Source organism: Micropterus dolomieu, linkage group LG01 (assembly GCF_021292245.1).
Source record: "Micropterus dolomieu isolate WLL.071019.BEF.003 ecotype Adirondacks linkage group LG01, ASM2129224v1, whole genome shotgun sequence".
Classification (NCBI taxonomy): domain Eukaryota; kingdom Metazoa; phylum Chordata; class Actinopteri; order Centrarchiformes; family Centrarchidae; genus Micropterus; species Micropterus dolomieu.
The window spans coordinates 36,952,916-36,974,959 of record NC_060150.1 but is presented as its reverse complement, the minus strand read 5'-3'; the positions used below and the strand labels follow the sequence as shown (position 1 = coordinate 36,974,959).

The following is a 22,044-nucleotide window of genomic DNA, read 5'->3' as shown; positions in this document are numbered from 1 at the left end:
TAAGACATAGCATTTGTTACCTGTCCCTACTCCCAAAAACTACACTCTACAATGTAATATAATGATTAAAAAACTTGAGAAATCTTGGGGGGTTTTTTGCATTTATGAGTGACTCCATATCCCATCTATGCTTTAAACATTTTTTCTTCATAAAATGTTTGTAATATTTGAGTTAAAATGCACATTTTAGTGGTGTCCCCAGGTTATCACTCAGTCCTGTTACCCTAATACATTCCCCCCTCTAAAAAAAATGGAACATTCCACAAGTCCCACGTTTAAGAGAAAGTTGCATCATCTGCATCTTCTGAAGGTCATGGGAAGACCAAAAGTAAGTTCTCTAATTTTCTTTTCCTTATATTTAATGATATTGTAACTACGACGGAGAAGGTCAGTTACAATATTCATTCCTGTTACCTAAATTATTTCTTAGACTTAATTGTTTATTTTAAAAAATAAACTTTAAATAAATAAATTAAATTTGTTGTGAATCACTAGAAAGTGCTCAGTGTCCTCATGCTAACATTGACACCATGTCACTATATTTCATGTATTTGCTAACTCTATGCTAAAAGCTCGGTCCTGTTACTTTCAGTCCTGTTACTCAAATACACTCTCTTCACCCCCTTAGGAACGTGTCCAGAGGGGAACTTTCAGATTTTTCATGGGCTTTATTCTAAATCCAGATTGGTGGTATGAAACTAGATGACCTAATGCATCCATTGGTACAATGCATTTCTTTGCATTTGGTATAAATGGGTTATTTTTCCCTAGTGTATTTGAATATTTCTGCTATATTGTTACCCAGCGCTCATTCCTGTTACCCAGCGCTCATTCCTGTTACTAAATTGCTTAGTTTAAAAAATAAAAAAAATAGATAAACCACTATTTTTTCTATTATGGTGCGCAAGTCATTTATCCAATTGTTTAATAAATTACATGATAAAAACATTGATGAACCTGAGGTTTCAGTCTCCTTTAAAACAAAAAAAAGTAGTGCATTTTTTTGAAAAATACAACTTGCATGCATATAAAGTACATTTTTTGTTACAAATATTACATTTTTTTGAACATGTAACCAACACTTTATTTAAAATAAACACTTTCTTTAGGGAAAAACAAAGGAATTATTTGACCTGCTTTTAAACATTTTAAACATACAGGCCTACATAAGTAAAAGCCTTATCAAGATAATTTATATAACAATACAAAAGCAACTAGAAGAGTGCAGATCTCCGCCAGGCCTGGCAAAATGATATCATGGATAGGCGTATAAATGGCATGCCTCTTTTCAGGACATTTTGTGTGTCATTTCTAACATTTTAAGCTTTTTGCATGTCATTTAACACTGTTAGAGACGCCCCATTTTACGAGTTATGGACTTTCAGGAAAGGAAGAAGTCAGGCGACCTTCGGTGTCAAGATAACAAAAATAAACACGTGTTAACATTATGAAACGGGCGCAGTTTGGTTAGGTTTAGGTAACAAAACTACTTAGTTAGGATAATGAAAAGATCATGGTTTAATATAAGTAGGCTACATTAGTTAATGTCAGACTACTTTTGTAATACGATTACTTTCTTAAACAGATTACTCTTGTAATCAGATAGTAATTTTATTGCTTTTGTAAATAGAAAATCCAGTCATCAGATTATCAGATTACTTTATACATCTTTAAAATTAGATTACATTCCAATTTTTTTATTACAAAATTAAATTAAAGTAAACTAGATGAGTGCACTAAGCAGAGTGCAGATCCCTGCTATGAAGAATATTACATCAATGTCTTAAGTCATACGTGTGTTATCCAAGGACCGTATAAAAAGGTGTTTTCACGCCTGTATTGCTTTTGGCATGTTATTTCATGGTATTCAGTCTCCATTGACTTAAACTATATTGCCCAAAGTATTGGGACACCCCTCCGAATCATTGAATTCAGGTGTTCTAATCACTTCCATGGCCACAGGTGTATGAAATCAAGCCCCTAGACATGAAGACTACTTCTACAAACATTTGTGAAAGAATGGGTCGCTCTCAGTAGCTCAGTGAATTCAAGTGTGGTACTGTGATAGGTGGCCACCTGTGCAATTAGTCCATTCGTGAAATTTCCTCACAACTAAATATTCCACGATCAACTGTTATATAACAAAGTAATATAACAAAGTGGAAGCGATTGGGAACAACAGAAACTCAGCCACGAAGTGGTAGAGATGTTTGTAGAGGTTCAGCCAAAGTGTCTCACGAAAATAGGATTAAAAACAATATTAAGCAGATAACTGGAACAACAATGTTAACATTTTAAGAGATGATATTTTTTATAGATTTGTTTAACTGTAGGCCTATGCATGTTTTCGCTTATGTTTGTACTGCATTATTAGGCTACAGTCATCCACTGTTCTTCACATTATGGTGTGGAAAATGTCCTCTTTTCACCAGCTGTTGATCAGTTACAGCTCCTATCTGGAGGAACATTTGTGTTTGATTTACGCTCTTTACAGATGGTCTAGTTGAATCTGCCTGCATGTGAATGCACCTGCTACTTTCCCACCATGATAACAAATATGAACTCTTGTTTTTAAAGTTTCCTTAATGAAAAAAATGCAAATACAATGAATATATAACTATATATATGGATTTTGAGAGATTTATACAGTTTCTGACTACCTGTAAAGAAATCTCACATTTTTCATGTGTTCCCCATTCTTCACCACAACATGACATGGTGTACGTTCAATAATCTACTTGGATTAGAGATTTTGGCAGGTGTAACTTAAATGGTTGCCTAATACTTTCTGAAGGTCTTCCAGTCTCAAACTGATATAAATAGTTAAAAACAAACTGCCACTTGCTCTCAGCGCTCCAACATGATTTGGCTTGTGGCTTTTCTGTCCTGCATTGGTAAGTTTTTCAAGAAATACACCAGCACAATTTACAATCTACTTTTTTCAATGCTGTTTGTGAACATTGAAACAACATCACGGTAATCTCTGCTCATGTTCATGTGTGCACTAAAGGGCTGATTTGTGCTGAAACACCCTTCAACCATAATGTACACAATCAGAGGGTCATAGGAGGCCATGATGCTAAACCCAACACCTGGAAATGGCAGGTAAAACCTACAAGCACGTAATGATATGATTAAAATTAATTTCAACATTTCATGTATTTTTGTCCTAGATACTACTGCCAGTGTTTTCATTTTAATGTTCAGGCCATTAATTTTTTATGTGCTGTGGGATTTCCATATTTCTTATTGAACAAATAGGTTCACTATTGAGCCACTGTTCCGCGTCATACTGAATGATTTCTGAATAACGTTAAACCCTCTACCTGTTTGTATTTGGTCTCTGTTTTCTCTCAGGCTTCTCTGCAGTATGATTCATACAATGATGGTTATTTCTACCACATCTGTGGAGGCACTATCGTTCATGGTTTCTACATTATGACTGCGGCTCACTGTATCCTCAGGTTGGGTCTTATTGGAATCAACATACGCCTACTATTTGCACTTGTGAACATGTAACATGGTGCTGCATGCTTATCCCCTATCTGCTGGATGAATGCCTGTAATGCACAACATGTTTCTTTTGTTTCTGTCAGCATGGATGCTAGTATGTACCGTGTGGCGGTGGGTGAGTATAATCTGTACGAGTATGACGGCAGTGAGCAGTTCATCCGTGTGGAAACGATTGCCGTCCATCCCGGCTGGACTGGAGACCTTGCCAAGGGGTAAAGTGACCGCAAGTCAGAACACTTCTCTTAATTTGACCCTAAGGCAAGCTATAAAAAAGCACAATTTTACTGATAGCAAAGGGCATGTTTTAGTCAGGTGCATTCACATTTACAACTGGGAGCAATCCTGTATTACAACTTCCCTCAATTTTGGTCACAGTGTTTTTCTCTATTCTTTTTAATACTCTTATATAACTTGCATTGTCTATTCCATATTTATATATTTCTACATTTATTTATGTCAACTGTATGTTTGTCTACGTGTAGCACCTTATCACCAAAGCAAATTCCTCGTATGTGTTAAATCGCCTACTACTTGGCAATAAAGCTCCTTCTGATTCTTCTGATTCTGATTCAGAGCTGTAGTACTTTGAAATGAGCAGATTTGAACAGAACTATTGCATCTCCTCCCCACTGCATTTTTTTTTGTCTATTAGAAATGATATTGCTCTCTTGAGACTCGCTAATCCTGTGTATAACAACGGCTACGTGGCTATTGCCAACCTTCCCAGTCCTGGCGAGATGCTGCCTCATGGTTTCACCTGTTACATCACCGGCTGGGGACTTATGGACTGTGAGACCCACAGATACTATATAGCCGATGCATTTATGTACACCTAATAAAAAAACAACCTCCTACACTCCCTCTTCACTCACTTCTTTCACAGACATAGGGAGCATTCCTGCTGTCCTACAGGTGTCTCCCATCGCTGTGGTGGAGCATTCTGTCTGCTCCCAGCCTGAATGGTGGGGCAGCATTGCTCTGAGATCCATGGTGTGTGCTGGAGGGGATGGAGTCGTATCAGGCTGCCAGGTACAGCAAACAGATGTGTGCATCCGTCCAGTGCAGGGCAGTTAGTTTTGTCCTGAAACCAGTTTGCCTCAACCCCAAACAAGCAAGGGTGTTTATATATATTATAAACATATATTATTTGTATACATTATTATATATTTCTGCATTCATTTGTAAAGATAGCAACTCTCTAACATGACATATCTTGTTTTGCTCCTCGGACAATATTTTGGGTCTCATTTCTAGTTATAAAAATACTTTTTAAATTTCCAAAAATCAAGGACAAATAAATTCTTCCTGTTATCTAAAATCATATTTAAGTGACTCGTGATGTCAGTGATCCTGCAACTACTGACTTATTTAAAGATGATAATTCTGACAACAGTGGCAGCTACTGTATATCAGGAATTATCCCTGCCAGCAAGCAGATCTATGGCTAAGAAAAAGCTGTATAAAAGAGGCTGAGTAAGAGGTAAAGTCGTTGCACGGTCTTCAACCTGGACCTTCTCGTCTTGTGTCTGTTCTCATTGCTACCTGTCCCAGGGCGACTCTGGGGGTCCCCTGAGCTGTTTCACCGACGGAGCCTGGCGAGTCCACGGTGTTGTCAGTTACGGTCCAGCTGGCGAGTGCAACCAAGTGTCTAAGCCCACTGTCTTCACCAGAGTCTCTTCCTTCCAAGACTGGATCTCTTCAGTAAGCCTCTATGATGTGATTCTGAAAAAGACACCAAATTCTGTCTGCATATTTCAGCTGCCTGACTTTTTATTTCTTGTTTTTTTTCCCTCACAGTTTGTACGACATCAATAGACAGTGCAGTGTTTTGTCCATACAGTCAAATGGAACCTATGAAATAAAATTAACATGCATCTCAAGCGTTTGTGTTACTTTTCTTTCTTTTACGTTTTCTTGTAGTTCTTAATTTAGCCAAACGGTGGCAATAGTGGCTCATGTTCAGAGTAACTACCATGCTGACTCCTCTCAAGCTTTGATGTGTTTCTTGGCACTCTTGTAATTTCTCACAGTTTCAGAAATGTATTGCTCACTGGATGCATTTTGTATTGATTTACTTTGTTTACAACCAGTCTGCAAATGGGGCCACTGTTAAAGGGTCATTATACCAATAAAAGTAGGAATGGTTACAATCCTGATCCCCTGACCTCCCAAGCTCCTAAGCTCTCAGGATCTTTTGATTGGAATGGACTTCTTTTAGGCTAAAGGCTTAAGTGGCAATGTGGCACGGAGGTAAAACCCTTTTATGTAGCCAGAACCAAAGAAAACCAAAAAAGAAGTAACATCTACCTAAAGACTTAAGAACCCAATTTACTTAATGGTGGCCAAATGTGAGCCATCTATATGTAGTCACCAGGCCGTCTGGGTTTTCTGGCCATATGTTTGCGGTGGTAGTCAGGAGACTACAGCATGACATCACAAAGTGTTTTGCTTTTAACCATGGAGACCAGAAGCCACAGATGAATTCCTGTGGTCCGCACAAAAAAACCCCCAAAGAATGTCACTGCATCTAATGTAGTGTGAGTCGTCTACCGCCTATAATCCTACAGTATAGAGAATACAAGGATTTTACTAGATTAAAACACGAAACTACTGAAATTGTTTTCCTACTACATAAAATATGCATAAGCTAAATCAAAGAACGTGACTGTGTGGGCATATTTGCTTATGCGCCTGTGAACTTCAGTAAGGTTTATTATATACAAAAGTTCACTTTAACAAATCAACGAACAACAGAGTCAAGCATTTAGAAAATGTTTTTTTATTGTTATTAGGAGGGACAGGCTGTCAAAATGGCTTAGATGAAAGAAACTGTTTTTGAACAGCAGGTTAAAGTGTGAATATGTAAAAAATAAAGCAGCTTTGTTTGCTCTGCAGGACCATTCAAGCAGAAATATGTACAACACAAAAGGCAAAAAGTAAGACACGTTCTTTGAAAATAAAATTAAAAAAAGCTGTACTGTAATACATTACATTGATAAACACTCACGGTTGCCATTTCTTCATGAGAATTGATGTTTTGTACAAGAGAAACAAATGTTTGCTTGCAAAAATCAGTGCCCTCTTCATGGCGTAAGAACATGGATTTCAAAGTAATCAAAAAGGCAAAAAGCGAATAATACATTTCCAATGTGCACTCAGCACTTTTCAAAGTATACAATTAATCAGAACAAGTTTTAACAAACAGGACCTGCATGCATAATTTCTAAAGGGTCCAGAAAGGCTGTTGAAACAGCTGTAGAAAGGGTGAGATATGTACATCAACTCTCTAGTGTCCTCAACTGTTCACACAGGTGACAGCAGAATCAACTTTGAAAAGTCTTGTTCTACAATTAATGAGGCAACTCTTCAATTTTCAGGGTTTGTGTGTGCAATAAAAAATGTATAATATATGCAGTTTTTATCCACAAAAACCCTTTACATGTGTAATTTATAACGTAATGTAACCCAAGTCACAGACTTCCCAAAAATTCAGAATACAATCAAATTGATCTTTGCAATTTCCTTTTTTTTTTTTAGTGGCATTTCGCTAAGATATCAAACCATAAGACTGCCTATGAAAAATACTTCAGAACGCTAGAGAGCAATAACCTTCATAAGTATACATTTCTCTATAATTCATATATTACAAAGGTTGTCCCAGATTGAAAATTATTCATTTTGCTTTCTTAATAAAATATTAAATTTTTCAGTGATTAGAATTCTTTTGTCAACCTACATAAATTAGTTACAAAATATTAGTGTAATTTTCTATGGTTACATTATAGGCAGCGATACAATAGACCCATAATTTAGTTTCAGTGATTAGGGAGATTCCACAGTTTTCAGTCCAAAAGCTTAAATGGAAGCGCTGTGCACACACCAATGGCTCCCCTGATAAGCAGGCACATCCAGTAAACTTCACAACACCCCATTTTATTGCCAAAATGTCTTAAATTAAATAACTAATGAAATGATGACATAATAAGTTACCAAAGAAAATGTTAAATGTATAAGAGAATAGATATTAAATACTTTGTTGGACATGTGGTCCCATTTCCCATAAAAACGCCGAAAGGTGATATGGAAAAAAGGAAGGAAGATTGCACTTTCAGGTGAAAATATCAAACCACAGTGCTTCTTGAGTGAAAGTAGGCTTTATCTGAAATAAATAAAATAAAATCATGAAGGAAATAATTTAAAACAAAAGTAATAAAAGACAATACAGCTACAGCTTTGAATGGTATGAGCATAATTTGTAGTTACCCAGCTCATAAATAGGAAACTCTTTAATTTAGCGTTGAACTGCTGAATCGACCCCATACAACCAAAACGATGCCTATTCATACATAGCTATTTTCACAGATAAAGTGCTGATCGAGGAGCTTTTAGAGGGAATTTTTTTTTGTACCATATAAGACCCATGGGAGAGACGTTGAGGAGAAAGAGTCCACTAGCTTCAGGATTCAACACAGGGAGGACCCCTACCTACTCAAGTCACCTGGGTGTAAGCCCAAAGGGAGAACATGAACAGGACTATGTTGTGATTTGACTCGGGTTTCATATGAAGGCCATCACAGCAATGGTCACCATACATTGCCTCCAAAAGCTAGAAAGCTAGAAAAAATCCCTGAGGTGCACATTCAGCTGTGTTGAGATTCCCAACCTGGCCCCCAGTTAAAGTTGATTCCTGTTCAGCATAAGGTTGGCGATCTTGGTTTGGTTAAAAGAGCTTTCTTAGGAATTGAGAGCCATCATTGGTTTCTATGGGCCTGGTCAAATTTATCTTCATTTTTGTATCTTTTCACTTTTAACACTAGCTGCCATCTCACACAGCAATAATCCCAAACTGCTTTGCTAACGTTTTGAAGGCAAGTCTGGAATTTGAACATTTATTAGGCAAGAGGGAAATCACAGCTTCCTCCGAAAATCACGTTGACATTGACTTCTTATGTGCATGTTCAGCCCCCTCCCCAAACCCCTGTTTTTTTTTCTTGCACTATCCGCACATTTTCACGTTGTGTCAAACCTTCACAGACTCCATCACAGACAATTTCATGGCTTCCTCCAACAGCTGATTGTCTGTAAATGTGGCAGGGGGTTCTGGGACGGATTCTGAAAGGCCAATCAGTGATTCCAGGAGGCAGGTCCCTGGGTCACTCGCCGGAGGGAGGCTGGGGTAACTAGGCAACTGAAACTGAAAAAAGTTGTCCATGTGTTCATACTCCTTGAGGGAGTTGTAGAGCGAGCTGGGCCCCAAGCAGGGGAAGCCGTCAAAGAACTCCAGGTCTGACTCCGAGGAGAGGCTCAGGTCCATGTTATAGCTCGCAGAGCGATCAACGGAGGGGGAGGGCGTGCGTGGCACACTACTGCTATGGAATAGGGCGTTTCCCTGGTTGGCGTTCTCATCCAAAAGTTCTGAGATGGCTGTTGCTCGATTGTCTGTGTGATCATCTGCAGAGTCCAACAGTGTAGCGTCTATATTGTCATTTTCGTCAGCAAAGTCCACCATGCTAAAGCTAGTAAAAGTCTCCGTAGATGGCGGCTGCTTTTCTTGCTGTTGATCTGGGCAGCAAAAGTTTTTACAGTCCCCGCCTTCCCTGCTACTTCTTGAGCCGGTGTCGCTGAAACTGAGAATGCGGCTCAGGCCTTTCTCATTGACATCCAGCTGGGTGTTATGCACACACCGGCTTTCGCCTACCTCGGAGTCCTCACTCTGACCTGAAGAGTCTGAGTCTGTCATATCGCTGCTGCAACTGTTCTCTCCAGCTACCGCCAGTTCCGAGTTAAAGGGAAAGGAGGGTACTGCTGGTAAGGGGGTGGCTGCTGTTGTGTTCTCCTCCTCCTCCTCCTCTGTGCTAGACTGCTCCTCCAGTCTCTTCTCCAGCTCCAGCTTCATGATAGTGTGGATGTAATGCGTCTGTACCCTGGTAGAGTTGAACTCAATGCGACCCTCTGTGTTGCCGCAGCCGTCCTTCGTACAGCCACATGGGAAAGAGGAATGATCCATCTGTGAGAAGCAGAAAGAAGTCGTTAAATTACTTGTGAAACTCAAAAGAAGAGTCCCAATTGTACTGTGATTGCCCTAATTGGTGAACTTCCTATTCTCAATTTTATGGTTTTCTCAGCTCTTTACCTGACATTTGATGCCAGCCAAGCTGCAGCTACACGTCTCAGGTTCGCAGAAACCCTGGCAGTCGCAACCGCAGTTCTCCCTGGAGATCCTCAGCTCATGCAGGTGCCTCTTCTCCTCCTTGTCAATCTTCTTCACACCAGCTGCTTTGAGCAGTGCGTAGCGATGTTTAGGCGGGTAAGGCTGGAGGAAAGAGCCCTCATCCAAGTTGGCTCCACTGATGTTGATGTCCTGCTCGGGGATGTCGTCCACTGTTAGCTGCTCGGCCTCCTCACTCTCTTGGGTTCCATTGTTAGTCAGCTGGAGAGAACAAAAGGCATGAAATGTTTTATTGTTGTATTGAATGTGTGTTTCAGAATTTGGGGATTTTTGCTAATTATCCAGTACATTTTTAGGGCAAGTTAGCTCACCTTCAGTTTGAGAGCCTCCAGCTTCTCTTCCCTGAGCCTGTTGAGGAGTTTTTCCCGGCGTAGGAGCCGCTGCTCCACAGCATACTCAGCAAGCGTATACGTGCGGAGCACGCTGTGGCGCTGCATCATGCCCAGAGTGCATCCTCCTCGACTAGGAACACTGGTGAAGCCCTGGCACCGTGGGAAGAAGAACACCGTCACCTGGTCAAAGGTCACGTTGCCCCGTCGTGCTCGCTTGGATTTCTTAAGGATGGATGTTGCTGTGGATGGAGAAAGAATAGATTTAGGATGCACATTGTCCAAGAGGGAGATTAGTGTTTTCAACAGGAGGTGTGTTCTGTTGAACTGCTGTAATTGCTTTAATGTGCCACTAGATGGCATAATGCTTCATCACTTGAAGTCTTGAGACCTGTACAAACCCTGCTGGAGAGACTGTAAAAGGACACCCCTCTGATTCATTGCCCCCTCCGTCCTCAACCAAACCTTATCATGTACCCAATTAAAAGACATTGCTAACAGTCACTTACATCCTGTAAAGTGAAACTTAAACGACCAAGAATCCATTCAGCCTTGTTTCATGTCCTACTATGCAGCAAAAAAATAAAATAAATAAATAAAGCCCAGGAATTTCCCCTTGGTGGCCAACACAGTGGAGGAAGCTGGACTGCCAGGATCACAAACTGGTGGGTAAATGCTCGGGGCTTCCAGAAGATGGGTAGGGTGGAAGTGTAGCTCTCAGGACAGGAATAAAAACTGCCCACCCTGGTCTCCCGGCTTGCTGACAATCCCCACAAATGGCCCAGTAACTGAGGGGAGTCAAAGGTCCTTTCTCTGTTAAAACATTCAGGACCCACAGCAACCAGCCATCTTTCTATACCCAGACACAAATACAATAAAACCATATGGGAATCGAAGTGGAACCATATGTAGGAACAAGCCTAACAATTATTCAAGCTTTATTATAAATTCCACTTCCTCTGCCCAGAAATACTCAACATGACTTTAGAGCCTTGCTTAAAGACATGTTCCTCTGCTTAAGCCGCCAGAGCCAATGTTTTTTTTTGTGTGTATGTGTGAACAGAAAGGGATGCCAATTTACTCCACGTGTCGAGCATTGCCTTTATTATGTGGTGGGGTATTCCTTATATATTCCCATTTTCTCAGCAATTGAGCTTTCTTGGAACAACTGCCCGCAAAATTCACAGGAGTCAAATGGGAAAATCTGTGTACTTGGTGTGATAATTGAAGCTCAGATGTCGAAAGCAACCTTTTACCCCAATGCAGGTACAGACAATAGCTATACTATGTCTTATCTGACGCTAGGGGTAATACAGATGAAACAAACTGCCAGTTCCAGCTTCACATCCATCAAATTCAGTCAGGCTTATGACACCTGCAGGAGACAAATGACACCTTCTCCGCTGCCTCAAAATGGGATAGCTTTGCAGGCCGTTTTCCCCCCTTCACTTCCCAATGGCAGGCAACTTTCTGTCCAATACAAACACCGGATTTATAATGGTCTGCACAATCTGCTCTTCTAGATGCATGCCTTCTATTCTTGATAGGCCTATCCCCCCTTTTTTTGTATCCCTTCACCCAGCCTCTTTTAGCACCTGTGCTGGGTGCATGCCCAGGCTTCAGACAAGGCTCTGTGTGTTCCCAGCCTTGGCAACTTGCCATGCTTCTCCTCCTGGCTCCCTGCCCCACCATCCTGGAAACCTCACAACTGTTTGCCCTTCTCCCCTACAATCCCTCTCCAACCCGACCGGCCCCCAAAGGCCAGCAGACGCACCCAATTCCAGACAGAAACACCCCGAAGCCGCTCGACCCACATCTCTCAATGAAAGGTGGGGCAATGTCTGTCCTCAAGGCTCTGGGAAGAAGGTGGAGACAGAGCCAAGGTGTGCAGCCACTGCATAATGCGATTAGCCATTTTGCAGCTTTAGGGCATGAAATCAAAAGGGGTATTCATTGCAGAAGTCTGAAATCATTTCTGTGAAGTGTTTCATGGGCTGCCAGCTGCCTAAATTCCTTAACTCTTCCCCATTTTTATGGGTTTGTTATCAGAGCCTCCGCGGAGCAGTAAAGACAAGGCGAGAGAATGCATTTAAAAGCATGTACCATCAGCTCTTTGTATGATTTATTATTGCTGGAAGAGGACACTCACTGTTGAAATGTTTTGCTGGGGAGCTGGGGTTGCTTGGAGTGGAATCCAGGGTGTCCGAGTAGCAGCTCTCTCCCTCCGAGTCCCAGCCTGAGCAGGCAGAGGAGAGGGAGGAGGGTGAGGAGTAGCATGGGTCCTCATCCACCTCCTCAAACTTCCTCTTGAGAAGCCCACTCATGGCGTTAGTGTGAACAATCTGCATGAGAGAGCAGAAGGAGGGGTTATTAACCAATTATTCACACTTATTTGAATAGCTTTGTTCCGTCTTATGAATGTAAAGTACCTGGAAATAGAACACAACCAGAAATGCCATACAATATATGTTGCATGAACGCTATTGTACACACGCACAGGCTTTTAAACAGTGATATTGGCAGAAGAGAGTCTTGTGCTCGGCCATGTGAGACCATAGGCATCCCAACCTCGTGCTGCACTCAGCTGAGAGTGGAAATAAGGCATGGCCCAGGAAGCAATCAATCAGGCCTATTCGCATAAGTCAACAATTACTGGACCCTTCGCCCTCTTCCAAATCCCATCAGCTCGGCAAATGCATTGATTAGAGAGAAGGACAGAGCACAGAGGTGAACAAATCATCTAGCAATAGACATTTAATTTCAATCATTCCCTTTAGGCAGCCATCACTATCAAATACGTGGGCCAAGGCCAGGGCAATTTGCCACTTGTCCTTTTTAATGTGTTCAAATGGCTCTCATAGTAAATATGTACAGCTACGCATAGTCAAGATGTTTTGTTATGCAACTCCTGCAAGTTTTTTTTTTTCCTGCGCTCCTGGGAGAGGGGCTGCTGGTTCAGCGATAAAAACAATCACTCCTTTGAGAGACACAGACAGGCAGGCAGACAGAGGCTGGAGGGGAAAAAAATGAGCACCAGTTTTACCCTCTAATTTTCTAAAACATTGCCCAATATCTGTGAAACCTTTTCCATGTACAAGCTTAGCTGATATCTTTAAATCTTATTTAAGTCAATGAATAACACTCCCATAGCTCAACCAAGTCAACCTCCTGTCTCCTCAGCTTGTTCCAGGGGAAAAAAAAAAAAAAAAAACACTGACATGAAAAATTTACATGCAGGATGAGAAGGAAGGTTTACTGCTGGTTTGTTTTATGGTATGTAGCTGCGTCACGTAGCTCTGACAAACAACAGATAATCTTCTTCAGAACTTCTGGGAAGCGCAAGGCCATGGTGACTGATAGACAAGACAGGTCATCATCGCAGTCCGGGGGCCAAACTCCTGCTAACTTAAACAAAGAGAGACAGAGGGAGGAAGGAAGTGAGGGGAGAGGGAAGACATGACTGGGCTCAACTCCAGCGCAGACACTCCCTACGATGATGTGGAATGAGAAATGAGGCTTGTACTTTACCCATAAAGGGATCATTTCACCATCAAACTGTTTATGGTCTTCGAACTCGGAGCCAAATCACTTACAGCTGCTCAAGCGTGTTATGGATGGAATTTTTTTTTTTTGCTTTGTTTGTTCAAATATTTGCTTGGTAATGCCTATAATTTAGAAAAAATGTTTATAAGGAACTGTCAAAGTGTATTTTAGCACTCTTTCTTTTTTTGGCTTTTTTTATGGGGGGAGGGGTCTTAAATGCATGTCCCAACCATGTCAATTATTAGATCGAACACGGCTCAGACACACAGACACGAAGCTGTCCTGCCAAAGGGCTAATTTGTGAGCACTACTCCTTAGAGGGCAGCTAAATGTGTCAACGGCAGGGTACGTCATGCATAGAGATCCTCCAATGGCTTTAGAGAAACCTTTAACTTTGTGTGTGATCTGCTGGACGTCTGGCTTGTCTTATCAGGATGTTATGTAAGTGTTAGTACTTCAAGAGCAGGGGGAATTTTCAGCATGGAACAGGGAGCAATTATGCAAAACCAGTTCAGTCAAGGGCAAGAGGCTGACACTTTTGTATAGGCAGTGGGGGCAGCTGTGCAGCTGGATAGGGAGTTATTGCTGCAGTAAGATGTTGTTGTCCCCAGTGCACGTATGATGAATGAATCACCTTGCAATAGGTCAAGCTGGCTCATACTGCCTCTGCAACAAACACAAAGGTTTCCACCTCAGCGTGCTTTACATTACCGATCCAATGAGAAAAGCAGCCGCTGATTTGCCATCCATCAATTTACTTGAGCAGGAAATAATCTCCAAAAGCCTTTCACAGCCACTAATATTATCACATCATGGGATTTGCCTTGAAACAATTTAGAAACACCTGGGTGCAGCATCTGTTGCTTATGTATTCACTGATCAGAAAAGTGTACTCTAAACGCCACAGCATACATATCTCTGTGCGAGAAAGGAGAACACATGGGTTCACCTTACATTTTTGCCATCACTCCCACCCCTCTTTTCCCCATTAAAAAAATGAAAACAAAGCTGTGAGGCATCGTCAAGGGAGTGCATAGCGCCAGCTAAGCAAAGTCTTTTTAATTAAAAGCTGCAGTGAGGCAGAAGGGGGAGGAGAGGGAGAGATGTGGGGGGGCAGTGGTGTCAGAACTGGGTCATTGTCTCTTGACTGCAGTCTACCTGACACATTGATTTGTTAATCCTGTTCAACGGGCAGAAACAATGGTGAGAGGTTAATCCTGGCAAGGGGACGGCTTGTAGTCAATCTGGAGGTTCTCAGCCTGCTCAGCCGCTGCAGCCACACAACAAGGCCAAAAGAGGCCAGGCAGAGCGGACGGAACAAGGGACTGGGGGTAAAAAGACAACAATCGTGCATTTACTCATTTGCAAAAGGTAGGAGGGAGGGGGAAAAAAAGAAACAAAGATAAAAGAGTTCAGAGAACTGAGATCCAGCTTCTCAAGAAGGCAGTGCCTGTGAATGTCTGCTTTTAAATGGAGAATGGATGTGATCGGACAGCCGAGCCAGGGAGGGAGCACAGCATGTTGTCAACGCGCACTAAATTATGCATCGCTGTCATTCCATCAACCGCACACAGGCAGGCAGATAAAGGACGCATCCGCAGAGGTGCTCCCCAGCCAGTTGTCACGAAGTTGGGAAGATAAATCTCTGGCGAGGAGATTTGTCACCAGAAACACTACACAGCTCACGTCAGATGCAAAACTATGTCAGTCGAATAAGATTATCTTGATACATGCAGCTACAGGCTGTTAATATGACTTCAGAATCCCAATTAAGTTCTACTTTATCTGCAGACAGCTACTCAAGTTCTTATTAGGGAATCTTAAATTATTCGAACAGGGAAGAATGTATATGCTGAAATATGAAATATGCTGAAACCATTTTGGCTTAATAAATCACTCATTAAAAACATTCAACAGCAAATAAGCAAATTTCTCTACCTCTTAACTTTTGCTAATAGCTTAAAAACGGTATTTAGGGTGAAACAATCCATTCCAGTCATTTCTACTTTTCCCAACGTGACAGAGAAGAGTTGACAAAAAAGAATTTATTAAACAGGAGAAGCCCAAAGAAACAGGTAACCCATGAGGACAGAGTGGAATTTGTGTGTCGAGGAACATCTAAAATCTTAAAGGCCTAGGGGATTTTTTTAAACACATCCCTACATATGTAGAGACATCACCCAGCAGCCTGTTTAACCTGCCTCGGTTTGCCCCGCAGCACAGCAGTACAAGTCACAGTTGACTTTGCCCCTTGCACAGGCTGTTCAGCCCCTTTGCAGCTGATAACAGTGTGGGTGGGTCAGACAAGTAGCACTAAACTTAGCCATCCAAGAGCATTTACATGGCACGCTGACAACTAAGTGCAGTGTCTGAATGAGTGACTTGAGTTGAGTGCTCATAAAATGTGATAATGATGAGCTTGGGAGTCTTCCTGCGTGTGTGGAAGCGTGTCTGGGCAGACTTCAAGGTATTGCACCTCTCACTTCCAGGTCTGTCACTGAGAAGACAGAGGTAATTGATCGGAGCCATCAAGGTGACAATAGGGCTGCATTCCAGCTCCTCCTGCACAGCTGGGGAAACACTGGCTCAGCTGTTACTCAGAAGTGCTCCACCTGCTGGAACAATGCAGGGAGAGCTCCGGCTCCAGCTCTGTGTCTCTCTCTCTCTCTCTCTCTCTATGAGCCTGTTGTTCTCGCCGAAGCCACGAAGCTTGCCGTGACTCTGCCACAGAAACATTCTGTTCCTCTGCCTCGACCCGTGTGCACACTGATTCCAAAAAGGAGAGGTAGTGGGAAGAAGGAGGGAGGATCTTAAAAAACAAATAAATAATGTCATGTCTCCAAGCCACAAGAATTCCATTCTGGCTGCACCACTCTTGCTGTAATAGTGGGAGAAGACATACACAGGCTCTATGTAACCCAGATGTGTTTTCTACTGCTAACCACTGGAAAGTCCTACTCCCATAAGTTAGCAGAGCGAGCTACCTTTCCTAGCCACACCTGACAGGGTATTACCTTGCACGTGGACCTCACATGCCCTCAGCTGTCATTAATCTGTTATGCAGGACAAACTTGAACAGCCAGGTGATGCCTGCAGAAGTCAGACTGTGTAGTCCTACTGATTTGTTAGTTTATTAACATTTTGAATAAAAAAGGGGGTTAAAGAACTGATTTTAAGTTAAGTGCTAATTCCTAGGGAAAGTTTCACTATGCAGAGAGTGCGTGATAAAATAAGATATAACTTATTAATCCTCTGTTGGGGAAATTTCGGTTGACATAGCAGCACAAAGGAATATAAAAGTACAGATGCAGTATTGTAGTAGAATTAACACACTATTTACACTATACAATCAACACAATACAATGTTGTGGAGCCTGATGGCACAAATGAGACAAATGAGTAGAGAAAAGAAGCAGAAATGTGAAGCTGTGGTCTGTTTTTTTTCTGACAGATTTGCATGTTTCAGAAACTGTGCAGTGTGTAAAAAAAAAAAAAAAGCAGAGTTGAGAAACTCTCAAGAAAAGCATTCCTTTGCATAACTGTCTACTAGCAGCAAACATGCAGCTCTGGTGTGTGTGTATGTATGGAGGAAGGGAGGAGGTGGTTGTGGGTTCAGGGGTCGTGCTCCAGTCTGGGACACTTGCTGTATGGAATGCTGGGAGAGGACAAAGCAGATGGGAGCTCTCCACTGCCGTGTGGGAGACCATCAGCAGAGTCCCTGCAACCCCCACCTTCCCCCCTCCTCCTCCTCTTCTTCTTCTTCTTCTTCTGGCACAAAAGCGTGGGGCCATCCTGCGTGACCAAAATGAAGCAAGCACAGACAACCTAGTCTGAACCCAGAACTGCTGCTGGAGACAGATACTAAAAAAGTGCGTGTGAGCTTCCTGAGCTTGTGAAACACATGGTGCACAGGAAGTGGCCATCCAGATTATCTATGCTGTATCTGACAGCTGCAGGCACCACAAGGTTAGCACAGGATCATATGATGGAGATGAGGGAGTCAGGAGGTATGGGTAGTATTTAGCATGGGTGAATTCCCTCCAAATATTGCACAGAGTTTAACACACTGGTAAGCTATTATTATTTTTGGAGACACCAGGTTGGAAAATGTGAGCTAAAATCTAAAATTATGCAACATAAATGCACATAAATACTTATTCAACATCACTGCACATTCCTGGGAAATGCATGGCACATGAAAGGCACAGCATCAAGTGCTATATCCATTCTCTATAAACAAAGGATCTTTCAGCTCTCTGTTGCCTAATTCCAGAAAACATGATTCTAAAAATGATCCTGGTGAGGTCGCGCTAGAGACGATTCAATTGATTCAGCCGCTTTACAATCGCCCTATAAAACGAGAGCCTCAGACTATAGTGTTATTTCTGAAGGAATAAAAATGCATTAATAACAGCTTCTGATGAGGATCATCACAACAAACAGCAAGCGTTGCTTTTCCACAAATTAAATACAAGACACAAGTAGAAGGCTGTGCGTCATAATCATTGATAATGACATGGAAATATCCCCATGTGCTGTTATGAAAAAAATTGTTCAAACAATGAAGGCGCTCAGCATCCCGTCCCCACACCTGACTGCCTTAACTGCTATCTGCAAGAGGTGAAAGCTTAAAAAAATTAAAGAGAGGATCAACCATTAATCAGAAATTAATCATTAAATGTGGCCGAACGTTTGCGTCGTGAGGCCAGGGCTGCGCTCCCAGCCCCGCTGACCCGATCATTCCTCATGATTAATGCTAATTCCAATGACAGCAGCCCTGTCAGCTGTGTGTGCTCACATGTAGTGCCTTCAGGAGTCGCTCGAGTTACAAGAGGCGCACCAGCACCGCCAAAGTGAACAAGAGCAACTCCGCACGGGCTCAATACCCAAAGCCGACCTCATCAACTAGTTCAGATAAATGAATCCACATCCGAAAATACACTGTAATGTAAAGTAGGCTGCAACACTACCGGCGCGAGCTGTGAAGTTTCAACAAACCTCAATAACCAGTGATGGATCTATATGAAATCAATAAGTGAATGGAGCGAATTGTTTGGATCTCGCCTAAATCAACAACAAATTAATTTGATTCCTCTGCAATTACCAGGGTGCGATCACCTGTGCGTAAGTCAGCCACGAAGCCAGTTAGGCTAGTTAAAACTCACTTCAGCAAGCAGCCGTCCATGCCAATATTTATAATAAAGCGTCAAGTTAAACGAACACGACTACGTGCAAAGTGTGTTTTAGAAAAAAAAAATAAGAAATCCAACCCGCACACCATAAACGACCCATCTCCATCGCCTCGCGCAGCTACACACAAGACATTGTGTTTAAATGGCTCGGACACAACAGAAAGAACATTCAAACTATTTGGCTCTCCTCCTCCGCTGATGTGAAACACATTCAAATTCGGCGTTCAATAACCCCCGGCGCTCTGTTTTCTATACTCACCACCAATTCCAGTATCCGATCACCATTAGTGACAAAATCGCGTTGGATAAACAGGGCGGGATCCCGGTGTAAGTAATCCAAATGGCACAAAATAAATACAGCGCTTATCCCCGCATATAGACAGCTCTCGGTGCTATTGTCTGTGTGTGTGTCTCTCTCCGCCGCACGGGGCTCCGTACCAGCTGAAGCGCTTCCCTTGTCTGTAGCAGACTGCCGAGAAGCGCAGCCTTTTTCGTCAGTGGAAAACTCCCTCCTGGCGTCTGGTCTGACGCAGGCGGTGACACAAGGAGGCTGCCCACGCCGCTTCCTGCCTGTCCTCCTGTGTGACTGTACCCGTACTACCTGCCTGAGATAAAAAAAAACAAAAAAAAAAAACAGGCTACATAAGGCCATCTAGCCTATTGTATTAATTTAACATAAAGAATATAAGAAACTAGAGAAAACAGTCACTCCTGAGCCAGAGCCTCTGGTGGTGAGTTTGTAAAAATAGGCCAGGCTGTTTTGTTGTCAGACAGACAGATGTTGAAATGATATGTTGAAAACTCTTTAATTATTTAGCTAAGTAAACTATTAAAAACCCCATATGTAACAAAGCTAAGATCAGGGCTGAGGTTTTGGAGAGACATGGTTTTAATGGGGCAGCAACAACTTGGCCTACTGTAAAGCCTATTGTTTTGTAATGTTTTTCCTAACTGAGTCTCTGATCAGTCACCCCCAACACATGTTCACATGGAGAAAAAAAAAAGAGATTGATGGGAATCTATGCCTATTTCAGAGGATCTCCAGATTCCTCTCTATATGAGCTAACATGGTGTGCAATTTGCAGTAGTATCATCATGGGGCAGATAACATCATGTCTAATAGTGATGTGGGAGGCGCAGTCAAGCTTCATGGTGTGGCTTATTTCCAGTTAAAGGAATATACTGACTAGGCTGTATGAAATTATGACTCAGTTTCTTTTTCATGGAAGTTCAGTTAACGATAGCTTCAAAGGAAACAACTTAGCAAAACAAACGGTGAAAACTACATTCTTAAAATGATTCATGGCAAGTCACATGAATTCGGACTCGTCTGATATAAAACATGTTACCTTTGATAGTTTTGCTGGTGTTTTGCTCAGTATCTGGAAAAAAAAACTCCAACCACTCAGAAAGACCATGACACAAAGCTCAATAATATCATAGTAGATGGATACTGAGTAAAGATGTCTTTCTGTGGCTGCCATAGAGGACACAGAGGTCTCTGTATGTATTTCTGGGAATTGGGAAGTTCTAGCAGTTTACATTCAACAGTTACAAATATACACACAATGGGTATTTTTTAAGATTATTCTTGTGTTTTTACACTCCTTAAAGGAGAAGTTCGTCCTTTTGGGGAAATACCCTACATGTATTATTCTTTCTTCCTGAAAGTTAGATGAAAAGATCAATACCACTCTCACATCTGTCTGTGAAATATAAGCTACAACTGACAGCAAGCTAGCTTAGCTTAGCACAAAGACTGGAAACAGAGGGAAACAGCTAGCCTGGCTAGGTAACAAAATCTGCCTACCAGCACCTCTAAAGCCGACTACTTTATACATTATATCTCGTTTGTTCAATCCATACCAAAGCAAAGTGTAAGTATGCCTGACATTTTACTGGAGGGTAAACTATTTGTTTGCTGGCAGCAGTTGCCAGGCAGCAAGTGGAGACTTCAGGAAGTCCAAAATGTCAAACTACTGCTTTACATTTGACTACTTTTAGGCCACCAAAAAAAGTAAATAAATCATTTCTGACAGCTAACTAAATAAAGGAGAAAAATCCAAATAATAAATAAAAAGGACAGACTTTATTTTGGTGTGGCGGGATTGGTGGGGCTAATACTCTGCTTCAGCATTTTCTAAAAAACTGGCTGAGGCCCTGAAAACTGCTGGATTAAGATCAAGAATGTGTTTTCACACTGATTTAATGATTTCGCACCAGCACAACATCTAAAACTTCACGGTGTTGTAATCACTGATTGACTAAATCTGCAGCGCTTTTCCCCAGAAGCAGCGGCGTCACACACCCTTTCCTGTGATCCGCTGAACTCCTCTCAGGTATTTACAAGTCTTGCCACTCACAGCGAGAACACCGAGATACTTTGCTTTCATTCTCAGCTGGACCTGAACACTGAGGCAAAATGTTCTGCCAATGTCAACACAGGTGCTTCACTCAGATATTTGGGGAGGTGTCTCTTAAAGCTGTGTATATAGAGCTATGCTAATTGTCTGCTGCTAATAGAGGGCCCCTTTCCCACTTGCCTGTTGAGCCTGAGGGCCCCATTTAGGCGAACAGGCAAGACAAGCTAATCAAGCTGAATGGAAACTGAAAATTCTTCTGAAATTAACTTCTGTTTTTAACATAAAATACAGTGTACAAGCATGTGGATTTGCTTGATATGAGTCATTTGCTTTGGACGTGGTATTTTCACTGGAGTCATAATTAGCATTTAAACAAGAGTGAACGGCTTTGTGATAATGAACACGTTGATACCAGAGATCATGGCTGGCCACGCAACTTATTTGTGAACCCAAAGGAGTTATTTGGAGTTATAGCGGAAATGTGAGAAAAGCTACTGATGAACAACGCAAACACACTATGATCAGGAAAATAAATACATGTTCCACATGAAAACAGCGGAGTTAAGATCTTAGAGGTCTCGACATTAACAAGTTGGTGTTAACATAAAAGCCAGATTCTGAGTGGAAAAAATCAGGTGAGCTAATTTAGTAAAACGTAGGGTAAAAGAAATCACTAAAATTTATGTTTTTCTTGAGGTTTTCCATGGTTCAAACTCAAAACATTTCCTCAGTAAATAGTGAAGTCAAGGTAAATCATATTTCATGACATACTGTCACAGCCTAATTACATTGGGATTAAGGTGAGGAGGGAAAGGGCAATTTAAAGTGTTAGTGCAGCCTTTGCATTGTTGTTATTGAAACTAGGATAAGTGGAA

The 22,044-nt window shown here is 41.7% G+C and overlaps 2 protein-coding genes across 2 annotated transcripts; one reads left to right on the top strand and one right to left on the bottom strand.

Moving 5' to 3' along the window:
- The first annotated feature begins 2,609 nt into the window (after positions 1-2,609).
- Positions 2,610-5,393, top strand: LOC123974507 (chymotrypsin-like elastase family member 2A). The gene is made up of 8 exons (XM_046055276.1): positions 2,610-2,894; positions 3,011-3,105; positions 3,358-3,464; positions 3,597-3,725; positions 4,166-4,302; positions 4,397-4,542; positions 5,065-5,214; positions 5,311-5,393. The coding sequence occupies exons 1-8, from the start codon at positions 2,861-2,863 to the stop codon at positions 5,326-5,328; spliced, it is 816 nt and encodes a 271-aa protein (XP_045911232.1). The 5' UTR covers positions 2,610-2,860; the 3' UTR covers positions 5,329-5,393.
- An 883-nt stretch (positions 5,394-6,276) lies between these two features.
- On the bottom strand, positions 6,277-19,326 carry csrnp1b (cysteine-serine-rich nuclear protein 1b). The gene is made up of 5 exons (XM_046068378.1): positions 19,066-19,326; positions 12,221-12,413; positions 10,054-10,313; positions 9,647-9,943; positions 6,277-9,520 (listed from the first exon to the last, which is right to left on the bottom strand). The coding sequence occupies exons 2-5, from the start codon at positions 12,393-12,395 to the stop codon at positions 8,534-8,536; spliced, it is 1,719 nt and encodes a 572-aa protein (XP_045924334.1). The 5' UTR covers positions 12,396-12,413; positions 19,066-19,326; the 3' UTR covers positions 6,277-8,533.
- Between the last annotated feature and the right edge of the window lie 2,718 nt (positions 19,327-22,044).